The sequence below is a fragment of the Phyllopteryx taeniolatus genome, chromosome 11, assembly GCF_024500385.1.
Source record: "Phyllopteryx taeniolatus isolate TA_2022b chromosome 11, UOR_Ptae_1.2, whole genome shotgun sequence".
Classification (NCBI taxonomy): Eukaryota; Metazoa; Chordata; class Actinopteri; order Syngnathiformes; family Syngnathidae; genus Phyllopteryx; species Phyllopteryx taeniolatus.
This window is the reverse complement of record NC_084512.1, coordinates 14976005-14989208: the sequence shown is the minus strand read 5'-3', so window position 1 is coordinate 14989208 and position 13204 is coordinate 14976005. Positions and strand designations below refer to the sequence as shown.

At 47.3% G+C, this 13204-nt stretch overlaps 1 protein-coding gene across 4 annotated transcripts in view; it reads right to left on the bottom strand.

Annotated features, from left to right (window-relative positions):
• khdrbs2 (KH domain containing, RNA binding, signal transduction associated 2) overlaps positions 1-13204 on the bottom strand; it is a 75758-nt gene that overhangs the window by 16645 nt on the left and 45909 nt on the right. For all 4 annotated transcript variants that reach the window (XM_061790524.1, XM_061790523.1, XM_061790521.1 and 1 more), the window contains exon 6: positions 8142-8331. In XM_061790524.1, coding sequence (XP_061646508.1) covers positions 8142-8331 — 190 coding nt within the window. The remainder of the gene's footprint in view (positions 1-8141; positions 8332-13204) is intronic.

Here is a 13204-nt window from a genome sequence, read left to right as displayed (position 1 = left end):
TATATATATATATATATATATAATATATACACACACACACACCCACACACACACAGGGTGATTGAAAAGTAAATCCCTATTTTAAAATACTTATTCATATGTTGTAATATTTTTCTAAATTTTTTTGTGTATGTTCCATGATTAAAGGAGCAAGTCTATTCTACCAAACCAACGACTTTGGAAGAACTTGAAGTGCGAATATCCGAAGTTATGTCTTCCATCCCACAAGAGTTGTGAAATCAGTTAATGCGGTTCCCAGGCGGCTTGAGAAACTGGTGGCTAATGCTGGCGCCCATATCAAATTTTAAATAAAACTCCATGCAATACACTTTCTTCTCATGTTCATTTCTTGTAAGAATTATAGTTCAGAAATAAATTACAAGTACTTAAACTAGGGAGTTACTTTTCAATCACCCGGCCACCCATTTGAAACTCCGCTCATAAATGGTGTCTTTGTCGTTTCCATCTGGAAGATGAAGTGGTACCAGAAATGTTGCAGCGGGGTGATATTACTGGTAGGAACATATCGAGCGAGAATATAGAGTTCATAAATTATGAAGAGGTACAGACACATGATAACCGCTAGCATCCTTGTACTTTCTGTGGAAGTTTTAAATCAATACCACCCTTAATAGGTGCCATTATGGACACAACATCACTTTTAGGAGACAGCATGACACTCTGACAGTATCTATCAGTCAACGGCCTCTGGAGAAATTGACACAATATCCACATAGAGTTCATCTTTGCAGAGCCAGACCTGCCCCTGCTGAACCATTGTTGTTGTTTCATCACCTTGCTCAAAGTAGGATGGTGGGTTTGGCACAGAGAGAGGCGTCCCTAAACACAGTAATTGTGGGCAAAAATACACAACCCTTACAAAAACAGCAGATCTTTCAGCGCTCAAAGTACGCTCAAAGTTAATGGTGAAATGTTGCAGTAAAAAACTCCAGCCAAAGTAAGCTATGGGAGAAGAAAATGTTCAAGACAAACTCATCTTCTTCCTGTAATCCCCTAGTCTCTGTGCTCTCAACCTCCTTTCCAACCTCCAATTACAAAGAGAAGAAACGTCACTGTTTTTTTTTACTTTGCAGAAATTTGCAGGCTCTACATCACAACTCAATTTGGTTTGGTAATGAGACTGTGCTTGTGCATCTCCCTATGCAGACAGCCCAATCTTCACATGCCAGCACACAGGGGGCTCTTCTTAGCAGGGAGCCTTGGATGGGCTCGAGTGGTGAAAGTGTTGCCTTTTTATCTTTGGGTGGAACTTGGTGATCACCTTGATATCTAAAACGACCTTGAGAAAATCCTAAAATCCAAAGATAATCCCACATTTGAATTGAACTTTTTTGTGTGTTCTTCAGTATTATTTTAAATGGTGTGAACAACCACTAGTTCAAGTAAGATGAGTATTTGATAGATGTTCACAAGATGGTTATTACCTATGGCACATGCAACTAGTTTACATTGACTCTTTGTTTATTACAGGAGATATTTTCCACACCCACCCGCAGTATTTGAAAATCTGCAATATACAAAGACCATATATAATAACTTTTTTTTGGATAGTCTTATCCCCCTCACATATTTTAAACAAATTCAAATTTATTAACACTTAAACATATTGTAACACACATTTTAGATACATTTTGTAAATGTATTTGTTTTCTTCGTCTTATAAAGTAGAGTGTTTCGGTCCGTCTTTGTCATGTCTACATGTTCCAAGACGCAGATACAGTCGCAAGCTTCTGCTCCACTTTGGCAGAACTACTTTCACGGAGTTAAAGTCTACTCTCACTGAGGAGGTACGGAACTGCGGTCTGCTCTGGGTGCCTACAACAGCTGCGACCCCCAATCCTGTGTCGCACCCAGAGTGGAGGCGCCACAAACGGCAAAGGAGGAAGCAGAAACGGGGCAAGCGCAGAGGTATCCGAGCTAGGCTTGCGGCTAAACTACACAAGCCGGCTATTCCCACCATCGTGTTAGTCAACGTACGCTCTCTGGACAACAAGCTGGATTACATTCGACTGCTCCGCTCTACCCGTAAGATTGTGGGAGAGTGTTGTGTTTTTGTGTTTGTGGAAACATGACTTAACAGCAGCGACGGCGCCATTCAGCTCGACCGGTTAGCATGCTACCGAGTGGACAGAACTCTCGCGGGAGGCAAGACTCGCGGCGGAGGTCTGTGTGTTTACATCAATGACGCCTGGTGCCGGGACGCTATCTTGGTTATCAACACTGCACACCGCTACTGGAGTTTATGGCTCTAAAATGCCGGCCGTTTTATTTACCGAGGCAATTCACTGCCATACTGCTTGTGGCAGTCTATATTCCTCCAAACGCCAGCAATAACAGGAGAGAGGCACTAAATGAGCTATACCATCATATCAGTGAACAGCTGACAGCCCACCCAGATGCTTTCCTCATCCTCGCTGGGGACTTTAACAATGCTGACCCCAAGGCTGTGTTTCCTAAACTGTACTCAAACATTGACTTTCCAACACGGGGAAATAACACTCTGGACAATGTTTTTACCCCCCTGAGAGGGGCCTACAAGGCCCTTCCTCTCCCCCACCTCGGCGCCTCAGACCATCTCACTGTTTCACTGTTATACTAATGCCAGTTTACAGACCACTGGTTAAAGTCTCCCAACCAGTTATTAAACAGGTACGAGTGTGGCCAGAAGGGTTCCTTGAGGCACTTAAAGACTGTTTTTCCACCACAGACTGGACCATGTTCAAACAGCCTTCCACCTACAACTCCATCACGGACCTTCAGGAGTACACTGAGACTGTTACTGCCAACATCAGCAAGTGCATGGATGATGTTACCACCACTAGTCCATCACTGTCCGTGCCAATCAGAAGCCATGGCTGTCGGGGGAGGTCTACAGACTACTGAAGGTCCGCAATGCAGCTTTTAGGTCTGGGGATGAGGAGGGCCTGAGGACAGCCAGGGCCAATTTGTGCCATGACATCAGGGAGGCCAAGAGGGAGTACTCCAGGAAGATTGCCCACTGCTTCAGTGACAGCAGTGACACCAGGAGTCTGTGGCGAGGTAGTCATACCATTACGGACTATAAACCTTCATCACAGAACTGCAACAGCTCTACCTCCCTGCTAAATGAGCTGAATGACTTATTTGCCCGCTTTGAGGCACACAACAGCATCCCCTGCACACAAGACCCCCATCATGTTCTCGTTCTACAGAGAGACTATAGAGAGCATCTTGAGCAACTGCATCACTGTGTGGTACGGAGCCTGCACCCCACCCAGCTGCAAGACTCTCCGTCGCATAGTGAGGGCAGCTGAGAAGATCATCGGAACTTCTCTTCCCTCCCTGCAGGACATTTACAGCACCTGCCTCACCCGCAAAGCCCTCCGCATAGCGGGGGATGTCACCCATCCGTCACACAACCTCCTCAGTCTGCTGCCATCAGGCAGGAGACTGCGGAGTCTGTGGGCCAGGACTAGCCGACTCAAAGACAGTTTTATTCATCAGGCTGTCAGGAATCTGAACTCTCTGCCCGCTCTGCCCCCTCTACCTCTTCTGTCCTCTGCCCACCTGAACTCTGAACTCTGATGCCCCGCAAACATGTAGATACACACACACTGACCCACACAATACACGCACACTCTCACACCAGACTCAGGGTCGCACCAGCCACTTTAGCAGCATTGGGATAAAAACCCAATGCTGCTAAAGTGGCTGGCAACCAGTTGCTGCGATTGGCTGGCAACCAGTTCAGGGTGTACCGCGCCTCCTGCCCGATGATAGCTGGGATAGGCTCCAGCACGCCCTCGCGCGACCATAGTGAGGAGGAGCGGCTCAGAAAATGGATGGATGGATGGATGGGTTTTATCATCTAATTGATAAATGTCTTTTTTGCCTTGGTTCTCTGACCTTGACTATGTAGCCCACATCATCCGACCTTTGATATTTCCACATTCAATTAATACTTTTTATACTGTATATACTATAATTTATTTAGCTTTTGTCCATCCATCCATCCATTCTCTACCGCTTATCCGGGTCGTGTTGCGGGGGCAGTAGCTTCAGCAGGGACGCCCAGACTACCCTCTCCCCAGCCACTTCATCCAGCTCTTCCGGGGGGATCCCGAGGCGTTCCCAGGCCAGCCGAAGGATGTAGTCTCTCCAGCGCGTCCTGGGTCGTCCCCGGGGTCTCCTCCCGGTGGGACATGCCCGGAACACCTCACCAGGGAGGCGTCCAGGAGGCATCCGAATCAGATGCCCCAGCCACCTCATCTGGCTCCTCTCAATGCGGAGGAGTAGCGGCTCTACTCTGAGATTCCTCCCGGATGACCGAGCTTCTCACCCTATCTCTAAGGGAGAGCCCGGACACCCTGCAGAGGAAACTCATTTCGGCCGCTTGTATCCGGGATCTTGTTCTTTCGGTCACGACCCACAGCTCATGACCATAGGTGAGGGTAGGAACGAAGATCGACCGGTAAATTGAGAGCTTCGCCTTTCGGTTTAGCTCTTTCTTTACCACAACGGACCGATACAAAGTCCGCATCACTGCAGACGCTGCACCGATCCGCCTGTCGATCTCCCGTTCCATTCTTCCCTCACTCGTGAACAAGACCCCAAGATACTTGAATTCCTCCACTTGGGGCAGGATCTCATCCCCGACCTGGAGATGGCATGCCACCCTTTCCCGACTGAGGACCATGGTCTCAGATTTGGAGGTGCTGATTCTCATCCCAGCCGCTTCACACTCGGCTGCGAACTGCTCCAATGAGAGTTGGAGGTCACGGCTTGATGAAGCCAACAGAACCACATCATCTGCAAAAAGAAGAGATGCAATACTGAGGCCACCAAACCGGACCCCCTCTACGCCTCGGCTGCGCCTAGAAATTCTGTCCATAAAAGTTATGAACAGAATCGGCGACAAAGGGCAGCCTTGGCGGAGTCCAACCCTCACCGGGAACAAGTCCGACTTACTGCCGGATATGCGGACCAAACTCTGACTCCGGTCGTACAGGGACCGAACAGCCCGTATCAGGGGATTCGGTACCCCATACTCCCGAAGCACTCTCCACAGGACTCCCCGAGGGACACGGTCGAACGCCTTCTCCAAGTCCACAAAACACATGTAGACTGGTTGGGCGAACTCCCATGCACCCTCGAGGACCCTGCCGAGGGTGTAGAGCTGGTCCACTGTTCCACGGCCAGGACGAAAACCACACTGCTCCTCCTGAATCTGAGATTCGACTTCCCGACGGACCCTCCTCTCCAGCACCCCTGAATAGACCTTACCAGGGAGGCTGAGCAGTGTGATCCCCCTGTAGTTGGAACACACCCTCCGGTCCCCCTTCTTAAAAAGGGGGACCACCACCCCAGTCTGCCAATCCAGAGGCACTGTCCCCGATGTCCACGCGATGTTGCAGAGGCGTGTCAACCAGGACAGCCCCACAACATCCAGAGCCTTTAGGAACTCCAGGCGAATCTCATCCACCCCCGGGGCCCTGCCACCGAGGAGCTATTTAACTACCTCGGTGACCTCAAACCCAGAGATAGGAGAACCCACACTCTGCCTCCCCATGGGAATGCGTGTCGGTGGAATTGAGGAGGTCTTGGAAGTATTCTCCCCACCGACTCACAACGTCCCGAGTCGAGGTCAGCAGCGCCCCATCCCCACTATACACAGTGTTGGTGGTGCACTGCTTTCCTCTCCTGAGACGTCGGATGGTGGACCAGAATTTCCTCGAAGCCGTCCGGAAGTCTTTCTCCATGGCCTCACCGAACTCCTCCCATGCCCGGGTTTTTGCTTCAGCGACCACCAGAGCTGCATTCCGCTTGGCCAGCCAGTCCCACAGGCCAAAAAGGCCCGATAGGACTCCTTCTTCAGCTTGACGGCATCCCTCACCGTTGGTGTCCACCAACGGGTTCGGGGATTGCCGCCACGACAGGCACCGACCACCTTACGGCCACAGCTCCGGTCGGCCGCCTCAGCAATGGAGGCGCGGAACATGGTCCACTCGGACTCGATGTCCCCCGCCTCCCCCGGAACATGAGCAAAGTTCTGTCGGAGGTGGGAGTTGAAACTCCTTCTGACAGGGGATTCTGCCAGACGTTCCCAGCAGACCCTCACAATACGTTTGGGCCTGCCACGTCGGACCGGCATCTTCTCCCACCATCGGAGCCAACTCACCACCAGGTGGTGATCAGTTGACAGCTCCGTCCCTCTCTTCACCTGAGTGTCCAAGACATGCGGCCGCAAGTCCGATGACACGACCACAAAGTCGATCATCGAACTGCGACCTAGGGTGTCCTGGTGCCAAGTGCACGTGTGGACACCCTTATGCTTGAACATGGTGTTCGTTATGGACAATCCGTGACGAGCACAGAAGTCCAATAACAGAACACCGCTTGGGTTCTGATCGGGGGGGGCCGTTCCTCCCAATCGCACCCTTCCAGGTCTCACTGTCATTGCCCACGTGAGCATTGAAGTCCCCCAACGGAACAATGGAGTCCCCAGCGGGAGCGCTCTCCAGCACCCCCTCCAAGGACTCCAAAAAGGGTGGGTACTCTGAACTGCTGTTTGGTGCATAGGCACAAACAACAGTCAGGACCCGTCCCCCCACCCGAAGGCGGAGGGAGGCTACCCTCTCGTCCACCGGGGTGAACCCCAACGTACAGGCGCCGAGCCGGGGGGCAATAAGTATACCCACACCTGCTCGCCACCTCTCACCATGGGCAACTCCAGAGTGGAAGAGAGTCCAACCCCTCTCGAGAGAACTGGTACCAGAGCCCCAGGTGTGTGTGGAGGCGAGTCCGACTATATCGAGTCGGAACTTCTCGACCTCACACACCAGCTCGGGCTCCTTCCCTGCCAGAGAGGTGACATTCCACGTCCCTAGAGCCAGCTTCTGTAGCCGGGGATCGGATCGCCAAGGTCCCCGCCTTCGGCCACCGCCCAGCTCACACTGCACCCGACCCCTATGGCCCCTCCCACAGGTGGTGAGCCCATGGGAAGGGGGACCCACGTTACCCTTTCGGGCTGTGCCCGGCCGGGCCCCATGGGTGCAGGCCCGGCCACCAGGCGCTCGCCTTCGAGCCCCACCACCAGGCCTGGCTCCAGTGGGGGGCCCCGGTGGCCCGCGTCCGGGCAAGGGAAAACGAAGTCCATTGTTTGTCGTCATCATTAGGGGTCTTTGAGCCGTGCTTTGTCTGGTCCCTCACCTAGGACCTGTTTGTCATGGGTGACCCTGCCAGGGGCATAAAGCCCCAGACAACTTAGCTCCTAGGATCACTGGGACACACAAACCCCTCCACCACGACAAGGTGACGGCTCAAGGAGGGGTTTTAGCTTTTGTATTGATGTTATTATTTTTTTACAGCACCGCGGGCCGCGGGCCCTTGAGTACCGTAATTTAGCTCACCGCGGGCCCTTGAGTACCGTAATTTCAATCTGTATGTGTTACGCATATTGAAGAATTGAGAATAAAAGTACCTTGTACTTTGTACCTTGTAATGTGTGTTTGTGTGTTTCTGGCTAATGTTGCGTGAGTGCGCTTATTGTGTTTACATCTTTTACTGTTCTCCAGGAGACTGTGGCTCTCCTTTCCCACATGCGGGGGCATTACACTTAGTAAGTACACTGTAAAAACCCATGAAAAGGATCACTTTAAAATCTCCAAAATAGCAGGGGCACAGAATTTGTGGGAAATGCTTTTTGTCCTTTGCTTCAATTGTTCTCCATCCATCCATCTGTCCGTCCATCCATCCATCCACCCACTTTTTACCCCTTACAAAGATCAGTTTGATAGAGCTGTAGCTTACACCAGCCTACAATGGGTACGCAAGCATTGTACACTCGGACTGGTTGCTCATAAATATCCCCTAGCTAACAATTGAATTTTACACAATAGGGATGTTTCTTTGTAATCTGGAGCTGACCGAAAATGTAAAGTATTGTTGCTTAAAAAGTATTTTTTTTTAAATGAAAAAAGCCCCAAATTTTCCAAATCATGATTCATGTCCCAATGTGGCTACCTCTACATGTAACATAAGAATCATCACATTAATGGTTGGTAAAGCTAGTCTGATTTACAGTTCAACAACAATTACTATCAGCTCTACTTTTTACTTTGAGCAAAGAGGATTGCACTCACATAGTCGTCGTATGAGTCATGTGTGCCAGCTAACTGTGGAGGTCGGTACCCTCCAATTGCCGTTACTGGTGCTCCCCTGGATCTCGGGGTTTGAGCCTCCCTCGTTAAAACAGATGCAGCAAGCTTGCTGTGTGTTGCGGTGGCCGTCCCTCGAGGCGTTACTGTGCTCCTTCCTGTGTTCCTGCGGGCCCTGCACAAAGCAAGCAAGCAAGCAGAAGAGCTTGGCGGTGATTTGCCTTGGGAATAGTACCCTGCAAGTTCTGTGAACAGTCTGCAATTTGCGGTGGAATCAGTTTAATCGGTTGTATGGCTGCCTCAGTCGGCGGTCGTCTCACTCAAAGTATGCCTGAGTGAAACCTGAAATGAGCATAACCTCAGCTGTCCTTGAGGGCTTGTAAAGATAGCAGGCTGAAATGTGTCGCCCTTGAGAGAAGTTCCTGAGGTCTCGACCAGTCATTCCAAACTAGTGTGCCTCGGCACCTTAGGTAGTGTGCCGGAGGAAATGATCTCATTTCGCTTAACTTATTCACTGCCTGGACGTTATTATTTCCCTGCCACGGACGTATGTATACCGTAATTTCTTGTGTATAATGCGCACCCATGTATAATACCCAGCCCCAAAGTTGACCTCAAAATTATGGAAAACCCTTCCAATGCATGATTTTGCTTCTACCCATATGATCAAAACATGAAGTATTATCTGTATTTTGTATTTGTATTTCATTTGAACACGTAATACTTTCTTTTTATTTACTTGCTCTGATTTTGAAATTACCAGCCCTACTTTTATTTAGTAAATGAGAAAACACACAGTTGTGCTCATATGTTTGATTACCCAGGCAGAATTTGTAATATGTGTACAATTCTTTAAAGAAAACATGAAGGACCACGTGAAATACATTTAATTTTATTTTAATAGGATTCAAATTAAACTGTGACGCATTTCATAAAACCATTCTTATTAAACAAAACATAACCATAAAGAAATTAATGATGGTTGTTGTTCAGTCATCAGTCGTATTAAAAAAAAAAAAAAAAAAACATTTCACAAATTCTGCCTGGGTATGTAAACTTATGAGCACAACTTTACATATATGCAGTCATATGTACCCCTGTCATATTGGAATGAAAGTGTAGGCTATACCTTTTTCATATCCTCTAGGTGGCGATGGCATACTAGAATGAAAGTGTACACCATTTTCATAACCTCTAGGTGGCGGTGGTATACTGGAATTAAAATGTATAGCTTTTTCATAACCTCTAGATGGCAGCATACATTTATAAAATATATATTTTTTTCATTTTCCCCTATACCTATGTATAATGCACACTATTGACTTTTGACTATTTTTTTGGGTGCATTATACACAAGAAATTACGATAAGTCAGATATGTTTATCAACGGGTAGGCATGGAAGAGGGACTCGCCCAGCTTGTCGGTGAATTTCAGATTTGTTGTAACTACTGTAATGACTAACAGATCCCAGTAGATGGTGGCTTTGCATCACTTTTAATTTGATATCAGCACAGCTTTTGAGTAGAAGATAAATATTAGGGTGACTGATAAATGCCATGTGAAAAAGCCGCTGACATATATTCACGGTGCATTTCATATCTCTAAATAGATTATTTTGCCATCAAAAGTCTTGTTTTTGTTGGTTTATAATTTGAGGTCTCGCATAAGCAAAAAATATGAATTTCAAAGTCACTGTACTGCTTGACAATGTTTCTTGTCACAAAATCTATTTTTCTCCACTTTTTAACTCAGAAACCGGTGTTTTTGTTGAAACCAGGCCAAAAACTAAAAAAGGTAGAAACAATTAAGGTGAAAGAAGTTAGTCTACTTGTCAGGGCTGCTGTCTCAGCACTCTGAACTTCACCCTGTGTGTGAGACGGGTTGGAGTGAGGACAAGCTGCAATCCATCATCATCAGTGGTGTACTTAAGCCAGTCCCGAAATCCACTTCGTCACCAGATCGATTTAAGTCACGCTGCCAATCACCTCTAGCTCAGGCTTTTTTTTTTTTTTTTGCCAAGTAGTTTAGATTCTAATCTGTACTTTTTGCTTTCCGCTCAGAATTCCCACAACTAATTCATCACCTGCCTGTTGCTTCTCTCATCTGGCCAAGACCTCGCACCTTAGGACATTGCTACGCGCTCGAACTTCAACTCCCCTTGGTCATTTGTTGAGCACACTAACCTCCGTATTCTGACCTATCTTTTTGCCCATATCCGCTCTTGGGTCCCGTCCTGCTCCATAAACCACAACACAACTCTTTCATTTATTTTGTCACGGTGGACGACTGGTTAGAGCGTCAGCCTCACAGTTCTGAGGACCCGGGTTCAATCCCCGGCCCCGCCTGTGTGGAGTTTGCATGTTCTCCCCGTGCCTGCGTGGGTTTTCTCCGGGCACTCCGGTTTCCTCCCACATCCCAAAAACATGCATGAATTGGAGACTCTAAATTGCCCGTAGGCATGACTGTGAGTGCGAATGGTTGTTTGTTCCTATGTGCCCTGCGATTGGCTGGCAACCAGTTCAGGGTGTACCCCGCCTCCTGCCCGATGACAGCTGGGATAGCCTCCAGCACGCCCGCGGCCCTAGTGAGGGGAAGCGGCTCAGAAAATGGATGGATGGATGTAATATTCTGTGGGTCTTGAAAGATCAGTCAAAATGCTCTAAAACGGTTGGCACTCTACTTTGAAAACGTCTGGCAGTGAGTTCATTGGGCTGAAAATTATTTATTTCCTAGAAATAATGTATCTTTTGTCCAACTATCTACTCCAGCAAATTATAGTGACAGGCATAAAAATTAAATGCTCTTCCTCTAAATGGCAGAATGTACATAATTAACATTGCGTATCCAATTTTTATTACATTTTTGTTTAGTGGTGTGCTGTGAGAGTTTGGCTGAAGTAGAATACGTGTCTTGGCTCAATATACAGTATGTTGGGAAACACTGGTCTAGACTTCAGTAAAACAATCTTGCAGACACACCTTTGCATTATTTATGTATGTTAATAGAGAGATGTGTACATTACACAGTATTTGTAAGTGAATTAAAAGACAAATGTTTACATTATGTGTCAATTTGTGTTAACAGATAGATGCATGTAAATGGGCAGATGGATATTTACATCAGGCTGTTAATTTACAAACGTGTTTTCATTATATGCGAATGGGCCAATATTTACATCGTTTGTACGTGCATGGACACACAAACTTTGTATTATATATGCATTTATTTGGTCCGACTGATATTTACTGTATGTGAATGAACAAAGATACATTGTGTGTATCTAGACAGACAAATATTAACATTAACCAATATATGCTTATGAATGGAGAGAGGTTTGCATTATGAACCATTATAAATCAGTGATTCCCACCCACTGCCAGCACTATAAAGATGATTCTGATTCTGATTAGTGCAATGTTTCCCACGTGTACCCCTAGGGGTACATGAGCACATTGCAGGGGCTACGTGGAAACAGGATTGGAAAGGGTGACACGGAATACATGTACTGGTGTTACGTATTCAGGATTAAATAGAAAAATGTAACGGTAATCCGGTACATTTACTGAAAAAAGACATGTAATCAGATTACAGGTACATTTATTAAATTTTTTTATTATTTCATAGGATTACATTTTTAATGTGGGGAGAGAGAGGTTAATTGTTGATTTGAGCACTCAGCCGCTTTCCCACGAGCGAGCTGAGCAACCTTGTCAGGGGTTTAGCCGACCAACAAGTGGGTAAAGAGTGACAACATAGCCATGGCCGTGTTGCCTTCCCAAAAGCGGCTTTTTTTATAAGCGAAGGACTGTACGGTGACTTTGGATCGTATTCACTGGAGGACTTATTCAATTTGGATAACATATCACACAAAGGTGGGTAATAGCGCGCTACATTTACTCCTTTACATTTACTCAACTAACGTTTCTCACAGGCGGCACGGTGGACGACTGGTTAGAGCGTCAGCCTCACAGTTCTGAGGACCCGGGTTCAATCCCCGGCCCCACCTGTGTGGAGTTTGCATGTTCTCCCCGTGCCTGCGTGGGTTTTCTCCGGGCACTCCGGTTTCCTCCCACATCCCAAAAACATGCATTAATTGGAGACTCTAAATTGCCCGTAGGCATGACTGTGAGTGCGAATGGTTGTTTGTTTCTATGTGCCCTGCGATTGGCTGGCAACCAGTCCAGGGTGTACCCCGCCTCCTGCCCGATGACAGCTGGGATAGGCTCCAGCACGCCCGCGACCCTAGTGAGGAGAAGCGGCTCAGAAAATGGATGGATGGATGGACGTTTCTCACAAACACACACACGCACGCACACACTCACACACACACACACACTTTACGAAGAAGTCTGGTCACCAAAAAAGTTTTTCATTGAGTCATTTTAGTGGATAAAGCAAATAATGTTTCTGTAAGGCCCTATGTATGTGTTGTTGTTTTTTCCCACTTAAAAACTGAAATGGTGGCAGGTGTGTGTGGATTCCAATTGAACATGAGTTTGAATGTGATCTGTTACTTCAGAATACAGCCACATGCCAGTTCTAAGAGGGCGTGCATCCTTGTGCAACCAGAATTATTTTTATTTTATTTAAACTTAATTTACCAGGAAAAAGACCAGTTAAAACAGAACATCATTTTTGCAGTCGTGAGTTAGACGTCATGTCCGAGTCAATCACATACAAGTTTATTTCAGCTGTTTATTTTAACCTCCCCTCTCAAAATGCTGCTGGCAACCAGTTCAAGGTGTACCCCGCCTCCTGCCCGAAGATAGCTGAGATAGGCTGCAGCACTCCTGCGACCCTTGTGAGGATAAGCGGCTCAGAAAATGGATGGATGTTTGAGATTAAGTGATATTGTTCAGCAATATCTGAATTTGCACTTTCATATTTTATTCATTCATTCATCTTCCGTTCCGCTTATCCTCACTAGGTTCGTGGGCGTGCTGGAGCCTATCCCAGCTATCTTTGGGCGAAAGGCGGGGTACACCCTGAACTGGTTGCCAGCCAATCACAGGGCACATATAAACAAACAACCATTCGCACTCACATA